The 13,794-nt window shown below is 37.9% G+C and overlaps 1 long non-coding RNA gene and 1 gene segment (V, D, J or C); both read right to left on the reverse strand.

Moving 5' to 3' along the window:
• Positions 1-1,039: 1,039 nt before the first annotated feature.
• LOC120435725 lies at positions 1,040-1,627 on the reverse strand. The segment is given in 2 exon segments: positions 1,040-1,468; positions 1,576-1,627. Coding segments are annotated over 2 exon segments (381 nt in total).
• Positions 1,628-12,373: 10,746 nt separating this feature from the next.
• Positions 12,374-13,098, reverse strand: LOC120435731. The gene is made up of 4 exons (XR_005609870.1): positions 13,017-13,098; positions 12,732-12,848; positions 12,512-12,615; positions 12,374-12,416 (listed from the first exon to the last, which is right to left on the reverse strand). It is a non-coding gene; the product is annotated as an uncharacterized LOC120435731 (long non-coding RNA).
• Between the last annotated feature and the right edge of the window lie 696 nt (positions 13,099-13,794).

The raw sequence follows: 13,794 nt of genomic DNA on the forward strand, positions 1-13,794 counted from the left end.
CTGGGAGGCTATTCTGACATCCTGCAAAGACAGTCAAGTAGAAACTTTACAAAAACTTACAAGTTCCATGGATGCAAGAATTGTAAAACTGCTATCAAATAAGGGGTCCTGTGTTAATATGGAACTTGACCTGTTAAGATGTTTTTGGTTGAAATAGCTTTTGATATCAGTAAAATTGATCTCCTAATGCTGCAAATTCAACAAATGACCATTTTCAATTCTCTACAACCTACAAAATATTTTGAAACTCTGTGTGCGTAATAATTTGGAACAGTGCATTTTAAGTTTTTTTTATTTTTGAAGAACATATTGTTTTCATTGGCAGTTTTGTTGAGTTACATTTGAATTATACTGTAAAGGTTGATGAATCGAAAATTATGCTGACTGTCATTTGAATCGACTATTTAGGAAAAAATCAGAGAAAAATATCATTTGCATAATAATTTAGAACGTGGTGGAATGCTGAGACAACCAAAAGTGACGCCTTTAACTCACATCTATAAATCATTTCCATAAATGTTATGGACAGAATTGGTGAAAAGTTTCAGCCTATCAGGAATGAGTCTGCAGTAATGTGAGAAAAACTCTGAACAGCCCAACAACAGGCCTGATAGCTCACACTTCCACCTTCTTCCCCACAGGACACTCCACAGGACACAGTCAAATATCTGCAAGTCCACTGAACTGAACTGCTGGGCAAACTCTCCATTCACCCTCGAGTGTCTTCAAAAGTGTAAAGAGCTGATCCTGTGATCCACAAACAGGACAAAGCACCTATTCTTCCTCATGAATCCAAACTTTGACTAACAGACAGCCTCTCGTTGTGAGAACCCTGATGTAGATGTTTCAATAAAGACTGAAGAGTGTGACCACCTTAAAAGATGGATAAATCATTTGTTTTCATTTATATTTTATTAAAGGAGAAATATGACTGATTCTAAGAAATTCCATTATTATTAAACAGATGTAGTTTAATTTAAATGCATTGTGTGTGTGTGTGTGTGTGTGTGTGTGTGTGTGTGTGTGTGTGTGTGTGTGTCCTCAGTGAACTGTATCAGTCTCTGCAGTATCTTCCAGCTGCAGCAGTCAGTTCAGTTTCTGTTCAGTCTGACTGAGGGAGGTTTTTGTACGACTGTTTTTCACTGTGTGAACACCCGTTGACTGTTGATCATGTGAGTACCCAGACAGTAATAAACTGCTGCATCTTCAGCCTGGACTCCACTGATGGTCAGAGTGAAGTCTTTGTGTGATCCACTGCCTGTAAAACGAGCTGGAATTCCTGATACTCGCTGGTCGGAAAACTTAATAAGCAGTTTAGGAGCTTCCCCATCTTTTTGTTGGTACCAGAACTGGTCATGGTACCAACCATGATGAACATTTTGACTGGTCCTACACTTGATGCTCACAGATCCTCCCACAGCAGAGCTCACTGCTCCAGGCTGAGTCACTGTGATCTGTCCTCTGGACTCTGAGGATACAGAGACAAAAACATAAAGCAGCTTCATGGTTTTGTGGGCTTCATTTCAGAGGGACAGATGTTGATAGAGGAGAGGAGTTTGATTCTCTGGACTTTACCTGTGAAGCAGCAGCAGAGGAGAGTCCAGATGAGGACGCAGATCAAAGTCATGTTTTTGATGAGGAGGATTTCTGTGGCTTCTGTTGTGATGAAGGACAGCTGTCAGTCATCCAGTGTTCAACTCTCAGGACTATAAACTCTCCCAGAGCACTGGAGCATGGTGCTGCTGATGCAAAGTGCCTCTCTATGGAAATGATCTGACTGACTCCAGCAAGACTTGTTTAAAAAGAGTTTTTTAAAGTTCACTGCATATTTGGCATGTGACTCACATGAACCCTGTCTACACCGACTTACTCTCACCCCTTACCCATACCTGTTGCTTGTCATGTGCTTCTATGGTGTATTAAGATTCATGTGCTTTTGTGCTGAGGTGTTTTTTTCTGTCCTCAAACTGTTCTCCTATCAGGAGCTCAGTCTGGGTGGAGCTTCTTTTTCCTCCTCTCGCCTCATGTTGTGTATTTTTGTTGTTTTTCTTTTCAGCCTACCTCTCTGACCTCTCTCCCCAATGTGATGTTTGTTTGAAGTATGTTTGGTCTGAGGGTTTTCCTTTGGGATTAATAAAGTATTTCTGATTCTGAAATAAAGAAAAACTTGACCCCTACAGTGAGGGAATGTGAACGCTGTGTGAATTTGGACCGATGTGTTAGAGCTCACCTTTATCCTCCTGTATCGTCACCATCACTGACACCGAACAAGAGGACATAATCAGTGTTGGGAAATGTAGTTTTAAAATGTATTCCAGTGCTTTAAGTGGGCCGGTACGCGCCGGTACTCAGTACCGCCACTTCTAAATATAGCTCTTGAGAGTACCGCCACCTCTCCATGCGCCCAGAACGTGCTTTTAGCGTACCGGTACTCTCATTTGCACATCTGTTATAATCGTTTGGCTGCGCTGCCGCTTTTCAGAGCGCCCTTCACAAGCACGCTTCCTAATTCGTCCCACCGAGAGCAGAGACTACATTACCCATACACCAATGTGTTTTACAAGTGAAAAGCGCGTATGCGTCGCTTTTGCCGTTGTCATGTCAACAACTCAACGTGGTCCGGAGAGGGTGTAAAACGCGCAAACAGCTGCTCGGTTAAAATACAAAAACAATGAACACTTAATATGCTCTCCTGGCTTCAGACTCTGAGTAGTAAAAGAACAAGGTCAGAATCAGAGGACTCGCTGGCTGACACCCCACCAAGCCAGAATGATATCGCTGCAGGTCAGGCGCAAGCTAATGAAAGCTGCACTAGTGCGCGCAGCCGCGGGACGACGACGGCACTTTTGGCGGCGGCGAGGGCGAGAATGACACCATTTCTACCGATGACAACAGCCGCAAGAAGCGAGCATGAGTGGCCAGAATGTTGGTCCCAAGCACAAGTCCGGTATTTCTCCACAAATTACAAGTGGCTGATCAGCAGAAATCAAAAGTTGGGTTGTGTGTGTGTAGTCAAGTTTGTGCTCGCGTGGACATGCAGCAAGGGCAGAGAGTGTCGCAGGAGTGGAGTGGGTGCTTAATCTCGTCTTTTGGAAGGGACAAGGCTGCACAACAAAACTCACTACGAAAGAAAATAAAAGAGCACAGAGACTCAATTTATCACAAGAAAGCAGTTGAAATAAAAGAGAAGGCAACACAAAATACAATGCAAAACACATTGAAGATATGAGAAAGGCTGACTACGCTTCAACTTGCAATGTGTTTAGAACAGCTTATAAGATTGGCAAGCATGGGCGTCCCTTTACAGACATGCCAATAGATGTCCAGTTGCAAGTCTTAAATGGTGTCAAGATGGGCAGAGTTTTGCACTCTAATAACTCATGTGCAAATATACTGGATCACATTGCAGCTGAAATGAAAAAGAAGGTAGTCAATGACATAGTGATGAATGAAAGAAAATTGTGTGTGCTCATTGATGAATCCACTACAATAAGTGGAAAGTCTGTGCTTGTCGTGTGCCTGCGGTCAGCTATTTCCAGTGAAAATCCAGACACAATATTTTTTGAACTGATTGAGCTGCAGGGGACCACAGCAAAGGACATCACTGAAGCACTGTTAGGATGTCTTCATAATAATGGCTTTGACCCTCACTACCTACAGGAACATTTGTTGGCATTTGCTTGTGATGGAGCCTCAGTGATGCTTGGGAGGAAAGCAGGAGTTGCTGCGCAGCTTTGTTCCAAATTCCTTACCTGTTTGTCTGGCATTGTTCCAATCACAGACTGGAACTGGCAGTTTGTGATGTTTTGAAGGAGGTAGGAGGAATCAACCACTTTAAAATATTCTTAGATCAGCTTTACTCCCTCTACCATGCATCACCAAAAAACCAAAGGGAGTTAACCGAGAGTGCTCACAATGTTGGACAACGTCTTCTTGTGATAGGCCGTGTTTTATCAGTGCGTTGGGTTGCTTCAAGTGAGAGAACAGTGAAAGCAGTATGGGAGAACTACCAAGCTCTGCAGGTACACTTTACAAGTGCTGCTGCTGATACCAGCAGGGACTCAAGAGAGAGCAAAATACAAATTATTTTATAATTTATTTTATATACATTTTGTGTAAAAAAAACACTTTACAAGTGCTGCTGCTGATAGCAGCAGTGACTCAAGAGAGAGCAAAATACAAATTAGTTTATAATTTATTTTATGTACATTTTGTTAAAAAAAAAATTTCAATACCTTTTTGCACATTTTATTTATGTTCAGTAGCTCTTTCTAGCTCAAGCAAATCCACAAACTAATAAAATGATTTATTATTTTGTATAAGGTTGTCTGTTGACTGTTGTATATAAAACCCATTCAATATAGTTGTTGTTACCTCAGGGGAGGCGGAAAAAAAATAGAGTACCGGCACCTCTTTTGGGCCACTTAAAGCACTGATGTATTCCACTACCAGTGTTGGGCAAGTTACTTTGAAAAAGTAATTAGTTAGAGTTACTAGTTACTTCTTCAAAAAAGTAACTGAGTTAGTAACTGAGTTACAAGATTCTAAAAGTAATTAATTACTTGAAAAGTAACTATTGCGTTACTTAAAAAAAAAAAAAAGTTTAACCCTCTGGGGTCCAGGGTATAATTGGCCATTTTTAACTACTTTTGATTTTCCCTCCACATTTCACCTTTAAAAAGTGTTTATTTGCCTTGTTTGGTGTCATTCTTTTCAGCACAACCTCACGTGTCTGAATTTACAGTTATGTTTTCATTTACTGTAACAACCACAAACATCTTTAATGAATCATATTTCATAAATTTAATTCAAATATAAATTGTCAATTTTAAAATCTTATGCACAAGTTTTGCAAACAACAAAGTTATTTGCAGCCATTTATTTACCTTTTACCCTTTTTAAAATAACCATTTCAAACTATTTACATAACAATCAGGTGTTCTGCATTCAATAAGATGCCACACAAATTATTTGTGTCACTCCAAAAAATTCTGTCCACTATAAAGGAGAACATCACAGCCTGATACCTGCAGGTCTGACAGCAGCAGGTGTATTATGGGCTCAAAATCTGGTCATAAATATTTTGTACTTGTAAATCAGTTTTGTACTTGTAAATCAGGATTTGTATGTGTAAAAAGAATTTGTGTGCGTGTAAAAAAAGATTTGTATGTGGACTTAGCCAAAAAAAACCCTGCAAGTTACAAGTACGAATTTTGACCCTATTTTTCTTCCTTTCATCTGATTGGTCAATGTCATGTCAATCACAAATGTAATAATCCAGTCAGAGAACAGATGGGTTTGGCTGTCGGAGGGGCACTTTTTTGAACTGCAGGTCCTTGAAGGGTAATACAGTTTGAGGCTGGAGGATCTCTATATAAATATCCGATAGCAGCTAGGTCCGCTAACTTTCAGCAGCTGTTGAAAGGATAAAGTTGTGGTATGTCAGTGGTTAGAAATACCATCATTACTTTAGGATTAGTTTAACACAAAGTCAGGGCTGACCCGGGACCATTGCTGTGAGTCACAGTGCGCAGCATAAAGGTCCTTTCACATCAGACGCAGGATGTGCTGCTAATGCTAACTGCTAACTAAAAGCAAAGGATCCAGAATTTGTTGCGCTGGCTGCTGAGCTCTGTGGGTTTTTGCAGCAGCTCTACCTGTACTAGACGCACCTGCTCCTTGTCGTTTCTATCTCTGACTTTATGTCCTCTACAAGAGTTTTGGGTTTTTTTGCTAGTTCTTCAAATGTTCAATAAAAACATGTATGCTAATTCATAACGAAGAAAGCTTTGTAATGAAGACTGTCATTTCCAAAACACTGCCCGCCCCAGCGGTCCGCAGCGCTGTTGAAAAGGCTGTGGAAGTCCCTGTATTAAGCACGTAGACCTGTGACACAAAATCACCAAACTCGGACGACCACAGACTGTTTTCCTTCGTGGTGATGAAGGAAAACGCTGGGTTGGCATGTAAAGGGCATTTATTCCTTCAAAGACCTGCAGTTCAAAAAAGTGCCCCTCCGACAGCCAAACCCATCTGTTCTCTGATTGGATTGTTACATTTGTGATTGACATGACATTGACCAATCAGATGAAAGGAAGAAAAATAGGGTCAAAATTCGTACTTGTAACTTGCAGGGGGTTTTTTGGCTAAGTCCACACACAAATCTTTTTTTACGCACACACAAATCTTTTTTACACATACAAATCTTTTTTACGCACACACAAATTCTTTTTACACATACAAATCTTTTTTACACACACACAAATCTTTTTTACACACACACAAATCTTTTTTACGCACACACAAATTCTTTTTACACATACAAATCTTTTTTACACACACACAAATCTTTTTTACACACACACAAATCTTTTTTACACACACACAAATCTTTTTTACACATACAAATCCTGATTTACAAGTACAAAACTGATTTACAAGTACAAAATATTTATGACCACATTTTGAGCCCATAGTGTATCACTTCTGTTTCTACCTGGAGACAGCAGTCACCTCATTGTTCTGACACACAACACAAAACTATCCACAACACTACACACGAACTACACAAGACAACACATTAACTACACACCCCAAACACGCTAAACGTCACAAATCTCTCACATCTCAAAACTCTCTCTCTCTCTCTCTCTCGCCGTCACTCATAAAACTTTTTTTGTTTTGTTTTGGGGGGTTTTGTCATAAGCAGAGCGTGCTTGCTAGCGCTGTCCTTAGTCAGTAAACGTGACGAAACTATTGAGGAAAAAGCATATATATTGTTTATCATGACTCTGGTTTTACGTGGCCTATCGACACAATTTAAAAACTGGTATATATCACCTTGTTGCTTTGTCTTAAAGTGGTCGTGTGATTGGCTTACCACGACTACTATATTCTTCCTCAGTCAAACATGTGATTGTTTTGCCCCCCTGAGCTCCAGGTGTTGTGCCAAAATGTGATCATTGGGCAGAAAGTGATTGCTGTCTGCGGGAGCGTGCGCAGCTGCTTAAAGTTGTAGCGTCCACATTACTTACGTAGACAGCTACTTCCATGCAGCTGATATAAGGTGCGGTAAGCTGAACACAGCTTCAACCGTCTGTTTGTTGAAAAATAGTAACACGACCGCACCGCATTTTCTTGTTAGTAACGGTAACGGCGTTGTAACGATAGAAATAGTAATTAGTTAGATTACCCATTACTGAAAAAAGTAACGCCGTTAGTAACGCCGTTACTTGTAACGCCGTTATTCCCATCACTGTCCACTACAGATTACATGTACACCGGTACATGTATTCGGTTACTCCCCAACACTGGACATAATCATAATCATAATTACAATACTTAAAAAAAACTGGAGAAGCAGTGCCTGTCACAAAACTGCTGTGTGCGGGCAAGAGAAGGACCCAAATGCAAAACTCACCAAGACAAAAGTGAACTCAAAACACTGCTTTATTGCAGGTGTGGAAGGGAAACAAAGAACAAAACTAAACTGGGAAAACTAATAATAAATCATACATGAAAACACAATAATAATAATAACTAGAAAGTGCATTTTCTGAAGAAACTGCAGTGTGAATGCTTGAATCTGAATGTATGCACTGAAAAGAAGTAATTGCTGAATTTAAGTTAATAATTTTGAATGAGACAAAAAAACTGAATTTTTAAACTGAAAACAAAAGTGCTGAACTGCTAAAAGCTGACAATCACACAGAAGAAGTTGGAAAATAGCTGAAAAGTTTTTCAATAAAAATTAGAATAACCTAAGAAATGAGAAAAGAAAATTTAGAGTCAAAAAACCTCTGAATGAATATTAAAGGTTCATATTCTTTGAATAACTGAATGACTAAAATGTGATCCCTCCACTTGGATCCACACAGTTTAAAAAGTTTGTATCTATGAGCTTTGAAAGACACGATGTTGGAAAGAGAAGAACGATGGCGACGTTTTGAGGGTAAAATGATGTCTGTAGAGCAAACACTGTGGACACAGCAGCAGTTGAAAGTGTTTAAGATGAATCTTGGCAGAGTGAGAGAGAGAGCTCGTTAGGCAGGCAGGTGTGAGCCTGGTTGCTATAGTGACTGCACCCAATGGCTCCATACACACGCACAGACATGCACCTCACTTTTGCTGCTTAAAATGAACAGAAAAGTTAGGCCCAAACAAATCCTTCCCAAATGAAAAGTACAGGTCCTATTGACGAAATTCTTTCACCGTGAGCGGCAGCAATGTCCAGTCTACCTAATTCTCAGTTTTCATGCCTGTGGAGTTTATTATATGGACGTGGTGACAGTGTAAAAACACCATGCTCTTCTGATTTTCAAACGAACCTTCTGAGCCATTTTAACATTAGAGTCTATGGAGGAGTTGGAGGAGGAGGCTGTGCTTTGGTGACATTTATGAAAGAACCATAACACCTAGTACAATAGTAAACACATTGGATGAAAGAGGACAGCGATGGCTACGTTTTGAGGGTAAAATCAGACCTGTAGAGCAAACGCTGCGGACACAGCAGCAGTTTTAAAAAGATTTTAAGATTAATTTTTCGCTCCTCTCACTCTGGCAGTTGAGCTGTCTCACTCTAGCCCCAACATTCCGTCCCATACACACCCATTATAAACTCTGAAACGGGTGAAAAACATCATGAAACTTAAACTGGAACTGAAGAAAAGTATAATAGATATTGAAAAGATAAATACAAGTTGAATAGTTGAATGTCTTGTCTTCGTTTTAAAGTTTGAATGGTGGCTCTATGTCAACGTATGTGGAAGTAGTAGGAGTTTAAAAATGAGTAAGTTGAATGAGGATTTGAAGGGTCTCCCCATTGAAATACATAGGAAATTTTTGTTGAAAAAAGTTGAATAAAATTAAAAATATAAATGTTATAAATGAGAAAAATAGAAGCAGTCGTGTCCAAAAGAAGAGGAATCTAATGGTGTTTGAATGGTTTTTCTAAGTTGAACGGTTTTGAAGGAGATAGAGTACAAAAAACGTACGGAATCTATAATAATAACTAGAAAGTGCATTTTCTGAAGAAACTGCAGTGTGAATGCTTTAATCTGAATGTATGCACTGAAATGAATTAATTGCTGAATTTTAAGTTAAAAATAAAAATGTTGAATGAGCTGGAAAATACAGAGTTTTTAACCTGAAAACAAAAGTGCAGAACTTTTGAAAGCTGATGTTCACACAGAAGAAGTTGGAAAATAGCTGAAAAGTTTTTAAATTAAAATTTGGAAAACCTAAGAAATGAGAACAGAAAATTTAGAGTCAGAAAACATCTGAATGAATATTAAAAGTTCATATTCTTTGAATCACTGAATGACTAAAATGTAATCCCTCCACTTGGATCCACACACTTTTAAAGGTTTACATCTCTGAGCTCTGAAAGACATGCTGTTGGAAAGAGAACAACGATGGCTTCGTTTTGAGGGTAAAATGATGGCTGTAGAGCAAACACTGTGGACACAGCAGCAGTTGAAAGAGAAGTGTTTAAGATGAATCTTGGCACAGTGAGAGACAGAGCTCGTTAGGCAGGCAGGTGTGAGCCTGGTTGCTATAGTAACTGCACCCAATGGCTCAGTACACACGCACACAGACATGCACCTCACTTTTGCTGCTTAAAATGAACAGAAAAGTCAGGTCGAAACAAATTGCTCCCAAATGAAAAGTACAGGTCCTATTGACGAAATTCTTTCACCGTGAGCGGCAGCAATGTCCAGTCTACCGAATTCTCAGTTTTCATGCCTGTGGAGTTTATTATATGGACGTGGTGACAGTGTAAAAACACCATGCTCTTCTGATTTTCAAACGAACCTTCTGAGCCATTTTAACATTAGAGTCTATGGAGGAATTGGAGGGAGGAGGCTGTGCTTTGGTGACATTCATGAAAGAACCATAACACCTAGGACAATAGTAAACACATTGGATGAAAGAGGACAGCGATGGCTACGTTTTGAGGGTAAAATCATACCTGTAGACCAAACACCGTGGACACAGCAGCAGTTTTAAAAAATATTTTAAGATTTATTTTTTTGCTCCTCTCACTCTAGCAGTTGAGCTGTCTCACTCTAGCCCCAACATTCCGTCCCATACACACCCATTATAAACTCTGAAATGGGTGAAAAAACATCATGAAACTTAAACTGGAACTGAAGAAAAAGTATAATAGATATTGAAAAGATAAATACAAATTGAATAGTTGAATGTTTTGTCTTCGTTTTAAAGTTTGAATGGTGGCTCTATGTCAACGTATGTGGAAGTAGATACAGTTTAAAAATGAGTAAGTTGAATGAGGATTTGAAGGGTCTCCCCATTGAAATACATGGGAATTTTTTGTTGAAAAAAGTTAAATAAAATTAAAAATATAAATGTTAAAAATGAGAAAAATAGAAGCAGTCATGTCCAAAAGAAGAGGAATCTAATGGTGTTTGAATGGTTTTTCTAAGTTGAACGGTTTTGAAGGAGATACAGTACAAAAAACGTACGGAAGAATAAAATATAATAATAACTAGAAAGTGCATTTTCTGAAGAAACTGCAGTGTGAATGCTTGAATCTGAATGTATGCACTGAAATGAATTAAATACTGAATATTAAGCTAAAAATGCTGAATTAGCTGGAAAATACAGAATTTGTAACCTGAAAACAAAAGTGCAGAACTTTTGAAAGCTGATTTTCACACAGAAGAAGTTGGAAAATAGCTGAACATGTTTAAAATATAAATTAGAAAAAAAAGATGAGTAATGACAAAAGAAAATTTAGTCAGAAAACCTCTGAATGAAAAACAAAAGTTCATATTCTTCTAATCACTTAAAGAGTGGAATTATGTATTATAAATCTCTAATTCATAAAAAATAATAAAAATAATTGTAAAAACAAATTTGTTGAATTGAACTGAAAAGATGAACAAACATTCTGGAGAAAATACAAGCTTTAATATCCAGGATAATGTTTTTCAGGCATATACACATGTGTATATCATGTTTAATGGTATTACATACATCAATTTGTTTTGTATGTCATAGAAAATAACATAAAAATCTTAAGTCATATTGTACAGCTTCTTTCTGAAAAGAACTTAAATTAATTCAACAAATGTTTTTTCGAAATACAATAAAAATCATTTTAAAAAGAGACGTTTGCAATGTTTTAAGGTGTTAATAATCTGATCCTGTCATGTGTCTGTTCAACTTTAGTTTTTGGCACAGACTCGATTCTTAAAGAACAAATTACCAAATAATAAACAAATAAAATTGAAATTAAAGTAGCTTTTTTTGTTAAACACGTCACAGGAGAATAAATAAAAATAACAAAATTAAATAAGCAAATAAAAATAATAAGCAACATATGAAATACATGAAAATTCAACTTTTAAAACCACAATCCTGAACCTTTAAATTGTGTTGGTTTCTTAGAACATGGCTGAACAGCTGTTTCTATCGGTCTACTGATCTGTCTACACATCTTTTTATTACTCATTCTTTTTATGTTTTATTGTAAACAGTGTCCACACAGTGGTAAAAGAGAACTGTATAGAGATTTTGAGTGAACTCAAACGAAAGCCTAAGGTGGTGACACAGTTTAACACATACAAATAATCAAATAAACACATTAGTCCTTTTTGTGGATAAATAAGTATCATTAGTTTACAGCATTGTTCAGCCATGCCACTAAATGCTTTTTACACAGTGTTTTAACCTGGGCTCAGACACAAAGTCACAAATTTAGTTAGTCCCTGACTTTGAGTTGTGGTTATGACTAATTATTATACACAAGGCTTAATCTATCTGAACTCTAAGGACACAAATATGAAAAAACCTATACTTACCAGCTGATACCCCACACTACACACTAGGTGTGCCATGTGACCTGAAACTTTGGTACAAACTCATCATAATTATTCTGTTAACACTGTTTCTTTAACACTGTTTGTGTTGCTGTTCAGCAGTTTAAAATGTTTTAGACTGGATTACATGGAATGAATTTGAGTTCTCTTGGGGGTTTTTGTGTGTGTTTTGTTCTTAGCAGATTCTTTCTTTACATACTGTTGAATTCCAGTTACCACATTTCTGGTCATATGACATCCTGAGTGCCCACTTAAAAAATCCCCACAGTTAATTCAACATTAAAACAAAATAAAAATATGTTAAATAAATAAAGGTTTGCTCTGTGATGAAATGTTAAATAAGCATACATTGTACAGAGCACTAACAATGAAAACAATCCTTTAGCCTGTTGATCAGAGAGAGGCAGTCATTATGTCCATTTAAAACCTGTAATCAAAGAGCACAACATTTCTGTGAAACTATAAAGTCCCATATGATCCTCATCATGTCCAGTGACTTCAGAGTGGATCCTCCCTGTCATCCGGCCAGTGTTTGATGTGTGGCAAGCAGCACAGAAGCAGGATAGCTGAGGACTTTAAAAGAAGAGCAGAAAACAGGAACATATGTAGTTGTAAATGTAAATATCAGTGATACTTGTCTTGTCAAAGGAATAAAATAATGAACTTACACACTCATTTAGGGAGGATCTTGACACTGCACAAAGGAGGCACAGTCAGTCTGACAATGATGGTGATCTGCAGGGATGTTTTCCTGCAGCAACATTCCTGCCGACTGGCCATATGATCCAGAGTAGTTGGTTTGCAATAAACAGAAAGGTGTATATGTTAGGTAGTGTGCACTTAGAGCTGGTCCTAAGAAACAAACACATCCTGTAATAAACTGAATACCTTTAGTAGTGCTGCTGCAAACGTAAAGCCCTTCTATCATGTGTGGTTTCAAAGAAGGTGTTTTGTAGGCTCAGTCACAGAAGCTGTGCAGTCTGTTCAGTCCTGAGTGTCTCAGCTCTGAAGGGATGGATCACAGAGGGAAACACCTAAGTACAGATATTAAAATACACTCAAAATAGCACTCATAAGGTCAAGTGAAAACACAATTTAAACACTTTACAAAGAATTAATACATGTTTCCATGAAAATAATGTCATTAACCCTTTTGTTGTGAGTAAATCTCACCGACTGCTAGTGGGACAAGCTAGAAGGAGGACTTATCACAGAATCTCTCCTGTGCTCCAGATGTGAAGTCTCACGCTCTGATCGCACGGCGATGAAGATGGTGATGATGAAGCCTCTCTGATCTGTGGCATTACAGTTTCTGGCTGCTATGTGCTTCACACTGTTGGATTTTACATGTGAAGCTTGGAGAAGACACAGGAGGACTGTGTCTCTAACAAAAAAAAAAGAAGAAAAGAAACCTAACAACCTCCCACCGTACCCCCACATTCAACTCCCGCCTACTCACTCCACTCAACTCCCCAGCCTCACACCATCCAATGTCTATACAAATGTAGGGTATCAGCTGGTAACAAAAAGCAAGTGAAACATATGTAGTACATATGTAACACTGCTGAAACATTTCTGGCCAGAAATGTGCAGTTATCAGCCAGTGCATTTATCATCCCAGACCCAGACCCACCCTGATAAATGCACTGGCTGAAACATGATAAAAGCTCATAAAATGTATGTTTCATCGAAAGATTTGTCCAAAAATATAATCATATACTTTTGAAAAAGTTTAAAGATTATAATAAACTGAAATCAATAACATTTTGTAAATATTATTTCAAAATAGAGGCACAGATAAACTGGCTTAACTGTCATTATTGCTGTAATTAGGTTTTTCTTTTTCTTTTTTTTCTTATTCTTTTTTTTTTTTTTTTTAAAAGCAACCTTTAGTCATTGTTGTTTATTCAGAAACAATGAAGAAGCTGTTGAACATTTATGTGTTGTGTGG

This window comes from Oreochromis aureus, linkage group 22 (assembly GCF_013358895.1).
Source record: "Oreochromis aureus strain Israel breed Guangdong linkage group 22, ZZ_aureus, whole genome shotgun sequence".
Classification (NCBI taxonomy): domain Eukaryota; kingdom Metazoa; phylum Chordata; class Actinopteri; order Cichliformes; family Cichlidae; genus Oreochromis; species Oreochromis aureus.